The sequence below is a fragment of the Eptesicus fuscus genome, chromosome 3 (genome assembly GCF_027574615.1).
Source record: "Eptesicus fuscus isolate TK198812 chromosome 3, DD_ASM_mEF_20220401, whole genome shotgun sequence".
NCBI lineage: Eukaryota > Metazoa > Chordata > Mammalia > Chiroptera > Vespertilionidae > Eptesicus > Eptesicus fuscus.
Window position 1 is genome coordinate 56,824,873 of NC_072475.1, and position 21,174 is coordinate 56,846,046.

Consider the following 21,174-nt stretch of genomic DNA (forward strand, 5'->3'; position numbering starts at 1 on the left):
ATGTATTCACAAACCTTATCATCTCTACGTCTAAAATATGTCCAGAATTCAGTTCTGTTTTCATCACCTCAATCACTACCACTATGCCGTGGATTACGGCAGTCACTTCCTGGTATCACTTTTCACACCCAATACATCCACCTAGCTCCCTCTGCATCATCTCAGGGAGACCCCGGACTTGCCTCTTTCATTGAGTGCCACGAACCCCAGGGCCACCTCCCAGACACTCCATAAATCCTTGCTGAAATAAATAGTTTATATCACCACAGACGCATTCATCCGTTTAAAGAGATGGTTGGGTGTGTGAAAATGGATGGTCGGGGACTTTGACAAATGTTTAAAACCCTGAGACAAAGCGGTGGATGGACATTGGGGCCAACTGGTTGATGCAGTTTGCACCAGCCGTCAGTCAGGTTTCCCTCGCAGGCAGGTTTTCCATGCGAGCCAGCATCCCTCCGTTTGGGGCCGCTGCGGGTGTGAAAATTCGGGCTCCACTCCACACCTCGCCCTCCCGACCACCGGGCCGTCGGCCTCGCAGCTCGGCCACCGGGAGCCCAGGCGCCTTGGGGCTGGAGGAGGCACTTGGGCGCTCTGCAGGCCCTCGCGGACCTCACGGATCCGAGGCCACACGGTGACTTTAACCGGACAGGAGGGAGGAGCCCACTTCTCGCTGACATCCTCTGCTGCAACTTAAACCCCAAAGGTAGGGAAGACACCTTAGGACACAATCTTCCACTGGCTACCGCTTCAGGGGCGGAGAGCACCTGGCAGAGGCCCTATTCCCGGCCAGCCTCCTGACTCTATATGGCAGGCTCTTCCATGGCTACATAGAAGTGAAGATCGGGTCGCTGGGAGAAGTCAAGGTAAGAAGGCAGAACGAAAGCATCATTTTCTGGATCCAACATGTAGGCGGAAGTTACGGATGAGAGAACAGGCAGAGAAGACAGAGCATCCCGATGGCAGAAACAACGAGCACTGACCAGGGCGGCCGGAGGCGACGGGGACCTAACCCAAGATGGCGCCCGAGGTTACCAGCGGGCGCGGGAAAGAGGCGGTGATTGCCCTGATCCAAGATGGCGGTGGCGATGGAGGCGAACCGGTGGGCAGGGAGCGCTGGAGCGTCTTTGCCCTCCTCCAAGATGGCGGCCGCCGTGGGCGCGGTCCCTGGCCCCGCCCCGCGGCCTCGGCCCCGCCCCCCGCCCCTCCCACCGCCTCCTCGCTGGGCCGAGTCCGGGCGGGCGGTGGTGCTCTCGCTGAGAGCGAGCTCCGGGCACTTGACATGGCGGCAGCGGCGGCGACTGCAGCGACCAAGGGGAATGGGGGCGGCGGCGGGGCCCGGGCCGGGGCCGGCGAGGCCAGCGGCGCGCGGAAGAAGAGGGGCCCGGGGCCTTTGGCCACGGCGTACCTGGTCATCTACAATGTGGTGATGACGGCGGGGTGAGGCTGGGGCTCGGGGAGGCGGGGAGCGAGCCCGGCCGGCGAGGGGCTCTGCGGCGGGCGGAGCGGCGGGGCCCGGCCCACCGTGCACAGCGCAGCCTGGCGGCCCGGGACCCGGCACCTGGGCGCCGGGGACTGCCGAGCGCTCCACGGCCCGGCGCTGCCCCGACTTCCGCCTGGGCGGGGGCCCAGCGAGTTCCCAGGCAGCGGGTGCGCCGCCCCGAGCTGGAGTTCGGGGCCCCCACGGGGCGCGGGGCAGGCTGCCCGGGCGCAGGTCCGAGGGCCTCGGAGGCCCGGTGGGCTGGTCACCTCCAGGTGTGGGGGGCGGTGTGCAGGGCGACCCTGCGGCGCCGAGAGCCCGGGCGGCCAGGCGCGGACGGCGAGCTGTTTCCCCCGAGGGGGTGGAGAGAGCTGTGGCTGCGGAGTGACCCCCTATCTTTAGGCGGCTGTTTTCAAAACCCAGGCTGAGCCCTCTGTCATCTGAAAGAATGGGAAAGCTTTCAAAGTTTTTTGACCTGTGACGGGAGCACAGCTGTGCTTTAGACGCGTGCAGACCTCTGCAGGCTGGATTGGGGTGGGGAAGGCGCTGGAGGCGGAAGGCAGAGCTGCTGGGGAGGCGGGGAACAGACCCACCGAACGGTTTACTTCCTCTCCTTTCTCCCTCGTGTCGGTCCATTCCTGTCACGGCGACGGTTTGGTTCTAGTTCTGACACTAACTAGTTGTGCAACCTTGGATAAATTACTTTATTTCTCTTGGCCTCCGTTTTGTTCACCTGCAAAAACTAAAGAGTTGGGCTCTCCCAGGTTCCTCCAAGTCTTTGATCCCAAGATTTTTGGTGAGATGGATCACAGGATCAGGCTATTGGTTACATATTTTTAAATTTGATTCATATGTAAAACATTTTCCTTAACCTTTTTATTATGAAATTTTCAAACATACAGGAAACTTGAAAGAACTGTATAGTGAACATCCATTTTTATTTATTTTTGCAATGGGGGGTGTGTGTGCAAAATTTAAAATATACAGTGTCCCAAATAAAGTATGCACACTAACAGCTGATAGCTCAATTTTGAAAATGAAATGTATTTTAGTAAACACTGCTTTTATAATTATTCAAAGTGTACGTATACATTTTTGGACACCCTATATACAGCGCATACAGTGAAAATCTCCCCTCTCAGCCTTCCCTTCCACCCAGACCCCCTCCCTGGGAGCAGCTTACTCTGTGTATCCTTCACCTGCTGATATAAGTAAAAATGTACATGTATTTCCCCCCTCCCCCACGCCCATTTTTAAACACAAATGCTAATGTCGTATTAACATATTAACATCTTGGGAAGATCATGGGCTTTATTGCTAGTATTAGAAATGGCCAGTGTTGCAACCTGGGCTCAGAGAAGTTGTGACTTGCTTGACTTGCTTGAGGTCACTGAACTAGTTTGTGATAGATCTGGATCTAGAACACACAGGCCAATGAAGAAATATTACAGATGCAAGTTTTCTTTGTCACATAAATGGTCACAGTGATTTTAAGACTATTCAGAACTCTGTGTATTTATATTTATATGTAAAATCCTTGCCTTAGCCAAGGGCATTGATGAGAACATTGGACCTGGAGAGGGATTTTAAGGTACATTGGGGAAGAAGAAATTAAGTCATTATTCCTGGGCAGTGAGTGTAGAGAAGGGGATGGAGCGTAAGGAGTGATATCTAGGAAGAGAAATTAGAACTGTGAGAGTATGGTAAGCTTTTTTCGTTAGGTACAGCATGACACCATTAAGGAGTTCATTTTTTTTCTTTTACAGACTTTTGATGTCTTTGTATGACATTTTGTAGAAATAACATACAATACTGCAACACATAGTTGAGATTTTACATATAAAGGTAAATCTATTACTGCCTTCAAGGACACATACCTTAATAAAGGTCTTTTCATTTTATTATGGAACTTAAATGAAAAAAATTTCTGGGCCTGAGAAATTTATTTTTTTGAAAAGGACAGCAGAACAGAAATGTAACATTTACAGTTACACCTAAGTGCTTTCCTGTTTTGCTTTTGGTATTGATTTGGATTTCTTCAATGAATTGATTTTGGGAAATTCAAATTAAAAAAACCCTTTTATTCTTTAAAAATATTTAACATATCCTTATTTTATTTGCAATTTAAAAAGGATAGATTTTAAAATATGGATATGTTCCAGTGAGATACTTGTAAAAATGACTTAAAACATCTTTTCCCCACCCATTATTACTACACAATCCATTTAAATTTTTCCTTTAACACTTTTTTCCCCTCTTGTCTTAGACTCTTTGGCACTTACTTTGACTGCTCAGGGACTAATTTAGCTTATTCCCTTCATTTTGGCCTTGTTCTCAACAGGCAAGGTTGCAAAAAAGCTGAGCTCCAGATGGGTGAGGTGCCACTGTGCTTTTGCAGAGCACTCTTGGTATGCTGCAACATTTCCGTTGGCATTTAAGAGTTATAGTTGATAAAACGCACAATTGGCATTAGAGAAGTATAGTTGATAAACCCAGGACACTGATTCTTGAAGTCACCTCTAGCAATATCTGTTGTTACCACATCTTCCTATTGCCTTAAATCCTAATTACCTTTATTTATTTTTTTCTGATTGCTCTTTTTTCTCTTTTTCTTAGATGGCTTGTTATAGCAGTTGGTCTGGTGAGAGCATACCTGGCTAAGGGTAGCTATCATAGCCTTTATTATTCCATTGAAAAGCCTTTGAAATTCTTCCAAACTGGAGCCTTATTGGAGGTAGGTCCTGAGATTTGTTGTTGTTGTTGATTTCTATTCTTATAAAAGAAAAAACATGCTACTAAATTATAGTGAAATAGCCATATCTGTTGGATTTGCTTTAAATTTTGAAGACTTGCCTTATCCTAACTAATAATAGACAAATATGCAAATTGACCATACCTCTGACACACCCACAAGCCATGCCCACAAGCCACGCCCACCATCCAATCAGAGCGAGCATGCAAATTAACCCAAACCAAGATGGCTACAGCCACAGAGAACAAGGTTTCCTAGGTAACAGAGGAAGCCAAGCTTTCTGCCTGCCCTTGCCAGGCCTAAGCCTCCACTCAAGCTACAAAGTTTCAATTATAGAAGGTAAACAAATTCAAACAAATGGCGGCAGAACGGAGCTTGAGAGAGCAGGCCAGGGTTGCTGCCGGCAACAGGGGAAGCAAAGCTTTCCGCATACCCTGCCTGGGCCCACGGGCTTAAGGCAACAAAGTTTCAATTATAACCCCAACACAAATGGCTGCCGGAGCCCCAAAGTTTCAATTATAACCCCAACACAAATGGCTGGCTTCGCTCCAGGCTACAAAGTTTCAATTGTAGAAGGAAAATAAATTCCAGATACCAGGGCCTCTGCTTGGGTTGCCAGGGGGCGTGACTGGCCTGTAAACCACCACAGGCCCCTCGCTCAGGCCGCCCCACGCCCCAAGGGAACCCCCACCTGATCCGGGACACCCTTCAGGGCAAACCAGCTGGCCCCCACCCCTGTACCAGGCCTCTATCCTATCTAATAAAAGAGTAATCTGCAGATTGATCATCACTGCAACACACAATATAGTTGCCCCCATGTGGTCAAAGATCCTGCCCACATGTGGACACAAGATGGCCACCACAAGATGGCCAGCAGGAGAGGGCAGTTGGGAGGCACCCAGCCTGCAAGGGAGGGCAGTTGAGAAGGACCAGGCCTGCAAGGGAGGGCAGTTGGAGGTGATCAACCCTGCAGGAGAGGGCAGTTAGGGGTGACCAGGCCGGCAGAGGAGGGAAGTTGGGGGCAACCAGGCTGGCAGCAGAGTGGTTAGGGGGTGATCAGGCTGGGAGGCTGAAGCGGTTAGGGGCAATCAGGAAGGCAGGCAGGCAAGCAGTTGGGAGCCAGCAGTCCTGGATTGTGAGAGGGATGTCTGACTGCCCGTTTAGGCCCGATCCCACTGGGATCGGGCCTAAACGGGCAGTCGGACATCCCTTGAGGGGTCCCATATTGGAGAGGGTACAGGCTGGGCTGAGGGACAACCCCCCTCTGTGCACGAATTTCATGCACCGGGCCTCTAGTAGTGTACTATAATGGTGATTCCTAGACCATAGTCTAGATAAAGTACAATCTCATTTAACTTGTATTACCTGGAATCTATTTTACTTTCTACTTCTGTTGGAAGTCAAATGAAACAAGCTTATACTGGGGTTTTTTTTAAGCTTCTAGGGACATCTGAGGGAAGTGTTAGCAAACTCAGATACTTTCAGGGGCAGGCATGTAATGGAAGCAGGAAATTGTTGGGTGTAGAATGTGGGGAGTGGTAGATGTAAGAAATAGTAGAACCTGTTTAAAGTCATCCAATGTAAAAAAATTTTTAACAAACGCTTATTTTCCTGTATTAAAAATAATGTATCTCCAATCCTGTCACGTGGGGTCAGTATAGGATTTTGAAGCTGCAAGTGACAGAAACCCAATTCAAAGTATTTTAAGCAAAAAAGGAATTTACCAGTTTCTGTGGTTGATAAAGATACAAGTTTAACTTACAAAAATCAAAGGAACCAGCTCAGCAGTGAGAACCAAGGATTTGATGTTGCCACATTCTTCCCATCTCTCTCTCTCTCTGCGTATCTCTATTTCTCGTTGAATGTTGGTCTTAGACTCTCCTACTGCACACTGCCTTCTCCAAATGGTAGGAAACAGGGAGGGGGTTTATTTTCACAGCATCTGTGTCACAGTTCTAGGAAAGGATTCTGGTTGGCCTTGCTTAGACCAGTCGCTCTTGCCAGTGATTAGGCAGGCCTATGAAAGGGGAAATGAGGATAGCTTTGGGCACACAAAGTCAATAGCTACCAGAAGTTTATTATGGTGAAAAACCTGTTTGAAGAGATCTGGTATTTCATTTCATTTTACTTAGCCTACAGGGCAAGCCCATTATAACATTTGGAAGGATATTTAAGAAAACATTTACTTCCATGAAATAAGATGTGATACCTCAACCTCTCACCCTCTCATTTGTAAGCAGAAAACTGTAGTTTTTGTTCTTTCCTCTCAGGAGGCAGAGAGATTTCAATACTGTCTATACTTACACATTTTTGGTAGATGGTATGATGAAATGAGTTCCAACTGGAGTCGGAGTGCCCGTATTCTAAGGATGCTGGTTTTACCTACTTACTCTGTGAATTTGGGCACGTCATTTACCTCTTGTTCATCCCATTTTCTCATTTGTAAAATAATTAGGTTAAAGTAGATTCCCAAAGCTCCTCCCTGCCCAAATAGTTTGAGTCTGGGGAAACCAGCATATCCTAGTGTGGGCCATTTTTTGAACTTAGAGTCTTGAATTTTCTTGGAAGGGGGCAATAGTAATTGAGTAGTGCTTTGTCTTCCAGAGCTTTGGTCAATATAATATTGTCAGGCTATAAAGAAGCAAATTTGGGATCAAAACCATAAGAAACTGACTCAGTCCTTAATACAGTAAGAAGTTGGAATACTTTGCCTTGGCCAGTGTGGCTCAGTTGGTTGGATTGTTGTCCTGTACACTGAAAAGTCATGGGTTCGATTCCCAGTCAGGGTACATACCCAGGTTTTCGGTTTCGATCCCTAGTCAGGGTACATGTGAAGTTTCTCTCTCTCCCTCCTTTTACCTTCCTTGCTCTAAAGTCAATAAATATATATCCTTGGGTGAGGATTAAAAAAAAAAAAGTTGGAATACTTTAATAATTTAAAGGAGATTCTATCTCTGTAAGACTTTATAATATTGGAGATATTATTTTAAAAATGTAAGTATATCTTAGGAAAGGTGGTGACATTAAATAGTGTGATACAAAATCCACTCAGGAATCAAATCTTAGACTTTGAAGGATTAATCCAGGGCTATCCCTATTGAATTTTAAACAGGGATTTAAGGAAATAATTTGTATTTTTGTTTTCACCTCTGTTATTCCCACTGAGAAGCAAATAGGTGGCAAATCCTGGGTTTGATTTTTGGGAAAAGAACTCTGCATAATGAAGTGAAGATTCCCAGGAATATGCAGAGAATTAGCAGTGATTTCAGGAGACTCCTCAGCCTGGGGCAACAAAGGAGGCTTAGTAAAACTATACTTCCTGTGTTGTTGCTTGAGGAGTGTTATACTGTCCCCCCAACTTACATTGTACAATAATTACATGTGCATAGTATTTAAAGATGAGTTATCCTTATGGGAATTATTAGTGCTTGACAGTATAGCTTGTTTACAGGCGGAGAAAATGAATGCAGGGAGGTCAGCTACTCATTATGTCACTACGCTGAATATTTAGAAGGTTCTGTGCGTGTTTGCTTGAAAGCAAATAGAGATTACTTGTTCTCCAGGAACTTCAAATCTTAGGAAAATATAGCACTGCCTTTTAAAGATTTTGAAACATTTACCAAGCAAGTGCAAATGGGCATGTAGTGGTGTTATACAAAAAGACAATTTGGTTTCTGAGGAAATTATATGATTTTTTTTTTTTTTTTTTTTTGCAAAATGCGTGCAAAGATACATTGATTTGATGTAACAATAATATAGCTTTTCTAATTTTTTTGTTCATAGTCATCTAAGAATGTTTTGAGTATTTTTTTATAGAAAACTTTTTCAAATTATTCCAAGGGTGATTATTTAAATAAGTATGTGTTTGAGTCGCTGTAATGGGTGCTGTGGATGTTGAGCCTTTGCTAATAAAAAGCTTAAAATCCTATTGGGTAGATGATTACAATAGATCCCTTGGCTAGAAATTACAGAAACCTCCTTAACTAACTTATACAATAAAGGAGATTTATGATAAGATATAGGATGTTCCATGGAATCCAAGGGCAGGGATGCCACTGAGCCCTAGGAATGGCCTGCAGTCTGGGACTGGAGCACATAGGGAACCCAGCAGTTCTGGCTCAGTCCCTTACCTCTGCTATTCTCGCTCTCTTTGTCTCTAATTCTTTCTTGTCTTCTTGCAGACTAGTTTTTTTGGTTTCTTAGTCTACATGGCAGACAATGGTAATAGAAAAGCCCCTGAGATTGCAGTTCCTGCAATCAAAAGAGCAGCTAGTTGGAAACTGAATCTTAACCCCAATTCCACATTCCCAATGAAGGGCCTAATTTATCCAGCTTGAATCAGGAGCTTATTCCTGGACCAATCACATGCATACAGGAGCAAGGTTACATTAATTATATAGAAGTTGGAAAGGATGGGGAATTTCTATAAAAGGGGTGTTAGGTGGAAAGCCCAAGCAGTATTTACAAAGTACTGAAATACAATACAAGGAAGATGATAGTGTATGCGATGATTTATAAATTGACAGAAAGTAAAATATTGATAATCTGTGGGCCAAGAGATCAATGTGTGAACAAATACAGTGTGTGTTGCACTGAGTATTGAGTAATTCTGAGGTCTAATTAACATAGGTAGCAAAAATATATTTAAAGATGCCATCATGTATAATCAAAGTGAGATGTCTCTGTACCATAAAATGAATGAATTACTGGTACATGTTATAACATGGGTGAATCTTGAAAACGTGCTATGTGAAAGGAAGAAGCCAGATACAAAAAGCCACATTGTGAAATTCCATTTATATGAAATGTCCAGAATAGGCAAATCCATAGAGACGGGAAGTAGCTTGTTGGTTGCCAGGAGTTGTGGGGAGTGACTGCTAATGGCTACAGGATTTCTTTTTAAGGTGATGAAAATATTCTTGAATTGGATAGTGATGACAATTGTACAACCTGGTGAACTTACTAAAAGACACCAAAATGTACACTTTAACTAGGTGATTTTTATGGTCTATGAATTCTATCTCAGTCTTTTAAAAATGCCATCTACACTAATAAAAGAGTAAGATGCAAATTGACCGTACCTTCGTGACGCCCACCAGCCAATCAGGAGTGAGTATGCAAAATAATCCAGCAAAGATGGCAGTTTAATTTGCATATGCAGGTGCCGAGCGGCCGGGGGTGGGGCGGGATGCTTCCATCATTGCCATGGCGACAACACGGGCGTTCCGCATCACCCCAGCCGCTCCGGGCCTCTGGGCAACATGGGAAGGCAGAAAGGCGGCTCCGGGTTGGAGCGAAAAGGCGGCTCCGGCCAGAGTGATGGCGGTGCCGGCAGTCAGGGGAAGGAAGGCCCATTCTTGCACGAATCTTGGTACATCAGGCCTCTAGTCTACACTAATAAAAGAGAAACATGCAAATTGACCATACCTCCACTATACCCACAAGCCATGCCCAGCAGCCAATCAGGAACAAGTATGCTAATTAACCCAACCAAGATGGCTGCGGCCACTGAGGGAGCAGGAGGCTTGGGTTTCCCCAGCAATGGAGAAAGCCAAGCTTCCCGCCCGCTGTGGCTGGCCCTGGCCTCCGCTCAAGGCTACAAAGTTTCAATTATAGAAGATAAATAAATCCCAACTAAAATGGTGGCAGCCACGGAGCTGGAGAGAGCAGGAGGCTTGAGTTGCCCCCGGCGATGGAGGAAGCCAAGCTTCCCGCAGCCCTGGCCTGCCCTGGCCTCCTCTCAAGGCTACAAAGTTTCAATTATAGAAGATAAATAAATCCCAGATACCAGGGCCTCTGCTTGGGTCGCCGGGGGGCATGGTTGGCCTGCAAACCACCACAGGCCCCTGGCCCAGGCCGCCCCACACCCCAAGTGAACCCCCACCCTGATCCAGGACACCCTTTAGGGCAAACCAGCCGGCCCCCACCCATGCACCAGGCCTCTAGCCTATCTAATAAAAGAGTAATATGCAAATTGACCATCATTCCACCACACAAGATGGCTGCCCCCATGTAGTCAAAGATGGCTGCCCCCATGTGGACATAAGATGGCTGCCACAAGATGGCAAGCAGGGGAGGGCAGTTGGGAGGGACCAGGCCTGCAAGGAAGGGCAGTTGTGGGCGATCAGGCCTGCAGGGGAGGGCAGTTAGGGGTGACCAGGCCGGCAGAGGAGGGAAATTGGGGGCACCCAGGCCTGCAGGGAAGGGCAGTTGGGAGGGACCCAGGCCTGCGGGGGAGGGCAGTTAGGGGTGGCCAGGCCTGCATGGAAGGGCAGTTAGGGGCAATCAGGCTGGCAGGGGAGTGGTTAGGAGGTTATCAGGCTGGCAGATAGAAGCAGTTAGGGGCAATCAGGAAGGCAGGCAAGTGAGCAGTTGGGAGCCAGCAGTCCTGGATTGTGACCGGGATTGGGCCTAAACAGGCAGTTGGACATCCCTCGAGGGGTTCCAGATTGGAGAGGGTGCAGGCTGGGCTGAGGGACATCCCCTCCCCCCCCACCCCCCCCACCCCCGTACACGAATTTCGTGCACCGGGCCTCTAGTTCATCTATAATGACCTATAATGATAAGTTTTCTTTTTACTTCATTCTTATTTTGGATTCATGATATTCAGGGGTAAGGACAGATTCTTATGTTTTCAGATTTGTTAGAGTAGAGTGAAAATTTACAAATTAGTAGATTGATGCTACATTATGTCAGTTTAAATTTATTTTTGAGAGAATTCAGACTTCTGAATATGTTTAGTTAACATAAGACCGTAATCGTAGCAGACACTTTCAAATACTTGTGATTGGATGTACCTCTGATTGACAGCCCTTACCCACCCCAGGTCTTCACCCCCCTATTGCCCCTGTGTCCATGGGCAATGCATATGAGTATTTAAGTTCTTTGGTTTATCTCTTCTCTTCTTCCCAACCCCCACCCCGAGGTATGCTAGTCTGTTCATGCCTCGATACTTCGGGTCTTATTTTGTTGGTCAATATGTGTTTTTTTTTTGATTCCGCAAAAAAGTGAGATCATGTGATATTGTCTTTCTCAGAACTACCTTTTTATTCTGAAGACTTGATTTGAGAAAACAGACCTCAAAGAGAGATTTCTGAAAAGCCAGCAGAGCAAGTCATAATGGAAATAGCTAACACAGGCAGGAATGACAACAAATCTAGACAAACCAGCTTCAAAAACAACATGAAAACCAGAGGGAAAATAGAACTTGGGTATAATTAGTAAGTGTCACAACACTAGATGGGGAAGGGGAGCCTGCGGGAAACAGAAGCCCACCCACACAGGCCTCACTCTTGACAACTGAGGTTCATAGAAGCAAATTGTTATGGTATTAAAAGAGGTAAGAAGTTAGTGGCTATAGAAAGGAATGTGCTGAAATTTAAGAAGAACTAAAAATATTGATGGTGGCATTCCGGGCAGGAAGGGAGGCCTCAGTGCAGAGAGATCGGTGATACTGAATATTCAAGAAAAGCAGGAGTTACCAGTTATGGTCTCAGATAAAGTAGGTTACAGAGCAGAAGCCACTGGGAATTTTCAGTTCACCATTGAAATGTAAAAGAGAACATTACAAAATAGTAGTGCCAAGCACATCAGAGATATTGTGTATTGGTGGAATTTGAACAACAGAAAAATAAAATAAATAGAAAAGTAGTGAAACTCAATAGACTAATAACGCAATATAACCAGTGTATCTAGAAAACAGATTGAGGGCATGCAGACTGTCAATTAGTAAGGCTACCAGAAGAAGACAAGGTTGGAATGTATAATTCATAAGTAATCGGGGAAAATTATAGAAAATCTTTCTGAACTGAAAGACACTATGGTTATTGAGAGCATGTAGAGTTCCACATAGGAGCTGTTTTTGAAGAAAAGAAATCCCTTCCCTTTCTAGGCACCTATTTGTTAAATTTTTAAACTAAAAACAAAGAAAAGTGATTTCCAGCAAAAAAAGAGAAGATCTTAAAATGTAATAGTAAAACACTTTGGACCCTTGGACTTTAAAGAATTAAAAAATCCACAAGAAGCCAGGAGAAAGCATTAGTTTTCTAGTAACAGACCATGCAATTTCCTACAGATGGAGACATTTTTAAAACACCCACAAAAAGTAATGGAACTTTGAAAGAACCTTATCAAAGGATATTTAACTGTTATATAATACAGAATTAAAGTTAACCGAGTCTTGAGCACTGTCCAGTGGAACTTTCTGCAGTGGTAACATTCCAAATTTGTGCTGTCTGTTAACAATAGCCACTAGTCATATGTGGCTTTTGAGCCTTTGAAATGTGGCTGGGGATAGAGAAACTTTGATTTTATTTATTTTTAATTTAAATTTAAACAGGCACATGTGTATTGGTGGAATCTGAACAACAGAACAGCTGGGCAGTACAGCTTTAGACCATGGTACATATTGGAAGGTGTCCACATGGAATTTCATGAGATATTTCAGCGTTTATCAGGGTAGAATGAAGTGTAAAGAATGATAGTAAGTGAGCAAAGTAAGACCAATCTAACAATGAAAAACTTTTTAGAAAAGATGTTTCTGAATAACCTATTGTGGTAAGTGGCATTCAGTATTGTTGAGGTTAAAATTTAAAATTAGCTTATTGCTAGTAGGTGAAATGTAAGGGTTCCAAAGGAGAGAACTGGGGAGGGGGTTAGGAAAGGTCAATGGGGGAAAAGGGGACATACGTAATATTTTAACAATAAAGATTTAAGACAAAAAGAGGAGGGAACTGTTTACACAATTTCAAGAGAGATTTTGACTCTGGCAAGTCTTCTAAGTTTTTTTCCCCAATGAAATATGCTTAGTTTAGTTCAGTGATTCTCAGTGGATCTCATCAAGAGCAGTTCCACCCTCCAGAGTGCACTTTGGAAAATTGCGAAGGTATTTTGATCACCACAATAGATAGGGATGCTGCTAGATATCCTACAATGCCTAAGACAGTCCAACTCAGTGAAGATTCATTCTGCATCCCCGCCCCCCGCCCCGACTTTGTATATTCTCCCCAGGCTAACCCCTCTAAAGATATAAATTGATAGTCTTGTAGTACATATTAATACTAAAACATCTTCATGAGAAGTTAAAAAGCTTAAGTTAGAAGATGGTTGTTGTCTTCGTTTCCTTTTGCTGCATAACAAAATAGTACAAACTTAGCAACTTAAACAACACTCATTTATTATTAGCCCATGGTTCAGTAGGTCAGGAGGCTGGGTTCTCTGCTCAGGATCTTGCAAGACAGAAATCAAGGTGTCAGCCAGGCTGACTCAGGGGGCTTTAGGAAGAATCTGTGTCTCAGCTCATTTAGCTTGTTGGCAGAATCCTGTTCCTTGTGGTTGTAGTCTGAAGTCCCCATTTCCTTGCTGGCTGTCAGCTAGAGAAGGTCATCCTAGCTCCTAGAAGCTGCTTTCCAGTCTTTGCATATGGCCCCCTCCATCTTTGAAGCCAATAATGGCTCATAGAATCCTTCTTGTTCAGAATATCTCTGAATTCCCCTTCTGCCACCTGCTGGAGAAAGCGCTGCTTAAAAAGGGATCACATAGTAGGGTCAGGCCTACCCATATAATCTCCATACCTTAAAATCAGTTGATTTGGGACTTCAATTTCATTTGCCAAATACCTAGATTAGTGTTTAATTGCATAACTAAGGAACAGGAATCTTGGGGAATTATCATTAGAATTCTGCCTACCACAGCTGGTATGAAGAGGGAACCTAAATGAAATAAAGGTGTCATCTCCAAATAATTGAGTAATTTGCTCACTCGGCACATTCTGTTCTGTAGGTATTATAGCATTTCCAGCTTGCTTATTTAGTTGAAAAGGATTTCAGTGCAATAGTGTTACTGCAAACGCAATGGAACACTGAAAATATGTAACAGGAGATTTGAGGTTCCTGTTCAGATATTAGTTATTAAGTTAGTGGAGATAGTCGGGTCTTACTGGATTTCTCTAATATGGACTATTTTAGTAATATTATTACTGCCTTTTGGGGGATCGCTGTAGTTTTTATGTTTTATCCTAAAGCTATCCCCAACCTATTATTCAACTACTTTTCTTGCCTCTTGCGTTACTGGTTGTTGGTTGTTTTCTAATCCATCTTCTATTCCTTATTACACCAATCAAGGAAAATGGATTCCAAGGTCTTTTTACAAACTAGACAGATTGAATATCTCAGCAGGATTTCAAAGCAGAAGGATGTTTTCTGTGATAGTTGCTTTTTACCCCATCCCGTGATATAACCTATGGGATTATATACCACACTTATAAATGAATAAGACCTAGCTGATTTGCAATAATATTGTACTTCCTCATTTTCTATACTTTGGTATTTATCTTGGCATATTATTCCACTTCACTTAAAATTACTTCCATATTTTCCTTATTATCTCTTTTAAAAAATTTTTTATTGATTTTAAAGAGAGAGGAAGGGGAGGAGAAAAAGAGAAACATGGATTTGTTATTCCACTTATCCATGCATTCATTGGTTGATTCTTGTATTTGCCCTGACCGGGGATTGAACCCACAACCTTGGTGTACTGGAACAACACTACCAACTGAGCTACCCAACCAGAACTATCCTATATAATAAAAGCCTAGTATTCTAAGTGTCTGGTCGTCCAGTTGGCCGTTCAACCAATCAAAACGTAATGTGCTAATGATATGCTAAGGCCACTCAACTGCTCGCTATGACGTGCACTGACCACCAGGGGGCAGACAGTCGACTGGTCAACCAGTCACTATGACATGCACTGACCGCCAGGTGGCAGATGCTCCGACGGGTAGGTTAGCTTGCTGCTGGGGTCCAGCTGATCGGGACGGAGTGAGATGGGCCAGACACACCCTGGAGCCCTCCCGTGGTCCTTCCCCGGCTGGCTAACCTCCCATGTCCCTCCCTTGCCCTGATCGTGCACCAGTGGGGGCCCTTGGCCTGGCCTGCGCCCTCTCGCAATTTGGAATCCCTCGGGGGATGTCAGAGAACTGGTGGAATCACCGGTCGCTATGGTGCGCACTGACCACTAGGGGGCAGAAGCTCAATGCAGGAGCTTCCCCTGGTGATCAGTGTGCTCCCACAGTGGGATTACCGCTCAGCCAGAAGCCAGGATCATGGCTGGCGAGTGCAGCGGCAGTGGCAGGAGCCTCTCCCACCTCAGCAGCAGCGCTAAGGATGTCCGACTGACAGGTTAGGCCCGCTCTCCAAGCAGGCCTAAGCTGTCAGTCGGACATCCCTCAAGGGCTCCCGGACTGCTAGAGGGCACAGGCTAGGCTGAGGGACCTCCCCCTCATCCTGCCCCAAGTGCACGAATTTCGTGCACCAGGCCTCTAGTTTTACTCTATTTTTGCAAAGTGGTTTCTGATATTTTTAAATTTAAACTTATTCATTATAAGTTGGTATATATATCTGACTGCTTCATTTTGTCATACGTTGTCCCCAAATATTTATATGCTGAAATACATATTTTAAAAAATAAATTACTTTCTTTTTTATTTCTTCTTTACAAATCAGTTAAGAACATTGTATTTTTCTGAAATTTTTTGTGTGGGTAGGTTATATCATCTATGAATTGCACTTCAGGTTAGTAAAGGAAGCATTATAAAATATATGTGATTAAAAAGGGGAGATTGGGTTTAATAGGAGTAAGACTCACTGATTTATCATGTAAAGAAAACATGATAGCCCTTAAGCACTATATATACCTTTCATGCAAAGTCTTATTGTTAATCAGCAGCCTGGATGTCTTGCCACTCACATGGATAGAATAAATTTTCAAGTATGCTTTTCATCCATGTCTTCCATTCCTCATTTTGATAATCTACATATATCTTTTCACTTTCTTAAACTTTGCAGCAGGAAGTTCAGCTCATCTCGTGATATTCATACATTTGAGATTCTTAGCAGTGTTTTCTTTAGGAAAAGATTATAAGATTTGCAGAATAGTAATTCTTTTCTCTTATTAGTTATAAACAAATTCATGCAGCCTGATTTTTAAATCTAAGCTTTCCCCACTATGCTCCCCAAAAAAACAACTTAGTGAAATATCGTAGCCCCCACTTGTCCACAGGGGATAATCCCCAGTAGGTGCCTGAAACTGAAGATAGTACCAAACCCTATATATTCTATATTTTTTCTTATACATATCTACCTTTTCATGTGAAGGAAGCTTTTTATGGCTTCTTTTTGGCATATTTGAATTACCTGCATCACTACTCTTGTGCTTTGGGGCCATTATTAAGTAAAATAAGGGTTATTTGAACACAAGCACTTTGATATCACAATAGTTAATCTGATAGCCCAGGTGACTACTGAGTAATGGGTAGGTAGCATATACAGTGTGAAAATGCCGGACAAAGGGATGATTCACGTCCTGTGCAGAACAGAGTGGGATAGAGAGATTTCATCACACTGCTCTGAACAGTGCACAATTTAAAACTTACTAATTACTTCTGGATTTTTCCTTCTAATACTTTCAGACTGCAGTTGATCATGGGTAATTGAAACCATGATGGGGGGGACTACTGTAATAGTTTTTGAGCTGTCTTATCAAGCATGTTTTAGATAAACTAAGTCTTGTCAAATTAGGCCTCTATAGATAATAAAACTAATAACATACAAGGAAATACTATGACAGAAAAACCAATAGAGTAGAAATAAAACCTAGGTTCTTGATTCTAGGCATCACTTACTACTTTGGGCAAGTTGTGCAGCCTCTCTCAGCCTTGGTTTTCTTGTCTGCATGTAGAGATATCTGTCCTGCCTATCTACGAGGGTACTTGTTAGGGTCAAACAACACAAAGACTGCTAGAGAAATGTAATTCTACAATGCACTACAATAGCTGATAAGTCTTATCATTTAGAAAAGCTTTGGTCATTAAATCAGTCTTATAGATGGCTTCAAATTATTTCTTTACCACTACCACCAGGGTTAAAGCAATGTCCTGTATAGGATTAATTTGAAAGGGATTTAGAAGAACCTAATTGGCTAGTTGGATGGCCATTGAGATAAAGAGATAGCATTCTCATCCCAGGCACTGGAATTAAAAAATAACAGGGAAGAGAAATGCCAGAAGAATTGGTAGGACTTGAAAACCAGTTGGACATGGGGTTGAGAGGAAGGAAAGAATAGTTGCACCTGAGAGACTAGGAGGTTGGTGTGCTTACCATTGAGGCATGCCATGTTTGAACTGCTGCTGGTACAGCTGGATGGAGATTTCAAAGGCAGTTTGGAATGTGGGCCTGGAGCTCAAAGAGATGTAGAGTTAGAGATCAGACCAGGAGCATCCCTGTAATGAGGTCATGAAATGAGACAAGATAGGAATGAAGGGTAGAGCTTTGTAGAATGAATGTCTGTGTTGAAGGGTCTGCCAGGCAAAAGGTGCCAACAAAGTCTTTTCTGACCTTGGGTTCTCTAGTCTGTGACAGTTCTGTTCTGTAGAACGTGAGACATGGGAGATATACACTGAGTGGCCAGATTATTATGATCTCTGAATGCATAATAATCTGGCCACTCAGTGTGTGTGTGTGTGTGTGTGTGTGTGTGTGTGTGTGTGTGTGTGTGTGTGTGTGTATTAGAGGCCTGGTGCATGAATTCGTGCATGGGTGGGGTCCGGCCAGCCTGGCCAGGGGTAGGGGACATGGGCGGTTGCTGGTTGAACTCCTGGTCGAGGGGACAATTTGCATATTAGCCTTTTATTATATAGGATTATATAGAATATACACTGAGTGGCCAGATTATTATGCGTTCAGAGATCATAACAATATGGCCACTCAGTGTATACTTACTGCTCTTATAAGTTTACATATTATAAAAGAGTCCTTGATATCTGACTACTGGGTGAGATTTGCTTCTTTGGAAATCTTCCATAGATAAAATAAAAATGAACAAACAAAAAACTGAACAGGAATTTACATTTTGTTAAATTGCCCCTATCCAAGTTGAAAAATGGAATGTTTGTTTTTCAAATTTAATACTGCTGGCAGATATTACTCTATTCTTACTGAAAGGCTAGTTTATATGAAATAAAGCTATATAATATTATTGATCTCTGCTAATTTTCTTTTTCCCTCCTTTTTTCCTCTAGATTTTACATTGTGCAATAGGTAAGTATAGAATTATCCCCCTTATTGTATACAGTGGATTCTGCTTTTTAAAAAAGTCATAAAAGGCTGGTTTGATTCTTATTGAATATTGAAAAAAATCAAACTTTATTATGTATAAAATTGCTTCAATTGGTATGGGTTTCAGTTTCTAAAATCATAAGTACTATTTAGATGTTACCGCTGAACATTTTATTAAATGTCATAGCTGTTTTGCTCGGTCACTTTAAAGAGGCCTCTCATACTTTCTTGTTTCAAGGCTCACAAAGAAACAGTACCATATTTACAAAAATGTGACTTGGGGTCCTGGTGCTGTAGAAAGCCCTTTCTGTGATCACTTAAATGTTATATTCTCTTTTCTTACCTTTAAAATGGGAGTACTGCTATATTGCCTACCTCCCAGATGAATATTTAATGTATGGAAACCAGTAAGTATAAAGAGTGATATAAATGTAAGGGATTTCTACTAAAAAGAAGATACAATGTGTTTTCTTTTGGGGTGAAGGGAAGAGCCATCAAATTCTGCTCTGGAATGAGGCATAGTTTATAGTCTGCGGTGCTAAGCCCCTTTAATTAAATGGAAGTCAGTTTGGAAAGTTGGCAGACCCTGTATAGTAGGCCCATAGTGATTGCTGTGTATCCAGATTTGATTCTCAAAGGGAAGATTTGCAGTTGGGCTCATTCAGAAGCACTGAAGGTCTGAAACATCGAGACCTCTGCATCCAAGCCATTATGGTTCACAAATTAAGAGGGTTCTTAATATATTCAGGGCAACACACTTGGCACTGGGGATTTCAGAGATGAGGAAACATACAGTTCAGGTGGACACACAACTAACTGTCCGCTGTGGGTCTTGCACAGGTAGCTGGCCCCAGTGCTTTTCAGGAAGACAAAGCATCATTATAAAGAGTTGCACTTTGGCTATTTTCCCACTAAGAAGGAAATCTACAGTCAGGGATTTCTCAAGTGATCTGCAGGATTTTATATGCAGGTGTCTGTGTTTATTTTGGGGCTCGGTAGGTAGAATTCATAGCTTTCATTTAGATTCTCAGATGAGTATGTGATCCCAGAAGATTAAGATTCACTGTTTCAGAACCTTTGAGCAATTGATTTGAAAAGGACTTGGGGACTCTTCTGTCACATGGTCTACTTTCCCAGAGAAGATTAGGGGACCTGGCCCAGGACACACAGCCAGTATAAGGTGGAACCTCGCTTGGACCCAGACCCTTCTGAGCCAGAACCTATCTGACTGATTTGATTTTGTGGTGAATGGGCTTTAGCTAATATATAATCTCACACACATTTCCTTTTTAATCCTTTATCTATAATTTTAAGATGAAAAAAATAGTCTCTTCTTAAATTGGTTAAATGAATTTTAAGCATAAGCTTGCAGATTGGGAGATATATTTGGCCAGAGAGTTCTGGAACCACTGCAGATCTTCTCTACATTCTGAACCCGGTGCCACCATTCTCCCCAACTCAGCCTTCAGCTGCCCAGAAAGCTCTTAAATGCATATGTTTTCTCAGCACGTTTACTATTATTATAGTTAATAGTTCATTGTATTAGTGTTTACATTCCCTTTGTCTTAGAATATATCTCTTTATCAAATTTCTCCCCTGCAAATAATGTTTCTGACAAGAATATTTACTCATTCATACCAAGAACATCATTGAATGCCCAGGAGGTGGGTGCCAGACACCGTGTTGGGCAGAGGTAAACAGGCACAGGCTTAGGTTCGGGAAACTCACAGTCAGCCCCTCTGTGGTCCTTTTGCGGAAGGCATTCCACAGACCAGCATCCGTGTCACACTCTGCTCTGATGGTTTGTTCACAGGTGCCCCTGCCACAGTAGATGCTTAAAAATTCCTTCCTATTCCTCAAAGACCTTGTTTTGTCAGCAATTCTCTCTCCTGCATCATCACCCTTTGTCATCTACCTTTTCCTTCTCAGCTCACAAAATGCTCAGAGTGTTCCATCCTAAAAATAATTTTAACCTAACCTTTGATCCTACATTCCTCCCTTACAGCTATATAATTCTTCTTCAGAAACTTTTTAAAAAAAATATCTTTATTGATTTCAGAGAGGAAGGGAGAGGGAAAGAGAGATAGAAACATCAATGATGAGAGAGAATCATCGATTGGCTGCCTCCTGCACATCCCCTAATGGGGATCAAGCCCTCAACCCAGGCCCTTGACCGGAATCAAACCTGGGACCCTTCAGTCCGCAGGCTGATGCTCTGTCCACTGAGCCAAACCAGCTAGGGCCCTCTTCAGAAACTTTACAAAGTTTATGGTAGACTCTACTTCCTCACTCCCATTTATAATTTTTAACCGTATAGTCAAGCTCTGTCCTCATTGTCCTATTAAAATTGACCTCTGGTCTAAAATCAGCAGCCGTTTCTGCTAAATTCCAAGGACACGTGGAACTCTCTGGACTTCTGAACTACATTGGGCCCCATTGATGACTCCCTCTGTGAGATCCTGCTCCCTTAGCTTTCATTATAAAGAGCCCTCCTGGCTTTTCTTGTCCTCTGTGGTTCTTTTCTTTCTTTGGGGCTTTTCTTGCTCTCCTTGCCCCTAAATTGTAGGTGTTCCCAGGGTCTGACCTAGCTCATTGCTCTTCTGACTGAACACGCCCTTTGTAGGTGATTACTTCCCTTCTCATGGTATGAGATACTTATGACATCTGTTTCTCTAACTCTAAGCACACCTGACACCTGCCCCTCAGACTCCAAACTCATCTGGGTACCCATTCTTGAATGCATACCTCCTCCTCAATGCAAATCAGACTCCCAAACTTGTTCTGCCTTCCATATTGTCAGGGGTACCATCAGTCACCAGCCATTCAGTCACTCT

General features: G+C 43.5%; 1 protein-coding gene across 3 annotated transcripts in view; it reads left to right on the top strand.

Moving 5' to 3' along the window:
* Nucleotides 1-1,223: 1,223 nt before the first annotated feature.
* The window catches only part of HACD2 (3-hydroxyacyl-CoA dehydratase 2), an 85,768-nt gene continuing 65,817 nt past the window's right edge, over nucleotides 1,224-21,174 (top strand). For all 3 annotated transcript variants that reach the window (XR_008555570.1, XM_008155518.3, XM_054713914.1), the window contains exons 1-3: nucleotides 1,224-1,437; nucleotides 4,094-4,211; nucleotides 18,304-18,322. Coding sequence is in view for 2 of the 3 variants with exons in the window: in XM_008155518.3 (XP_008153740.1) it covers nucleotides 1,280-1,437; nucleotides 4,094-4,211; nucleotides 18,304-18,322 (295 nt within the window). In the remaining variant the exon portion in view is untranslated. The remainder of the gene's footprint in view (nucleotides 1,438-4,093; nucleotides 4,212-18,303; nucleotides 18,323-21,174) is intronic.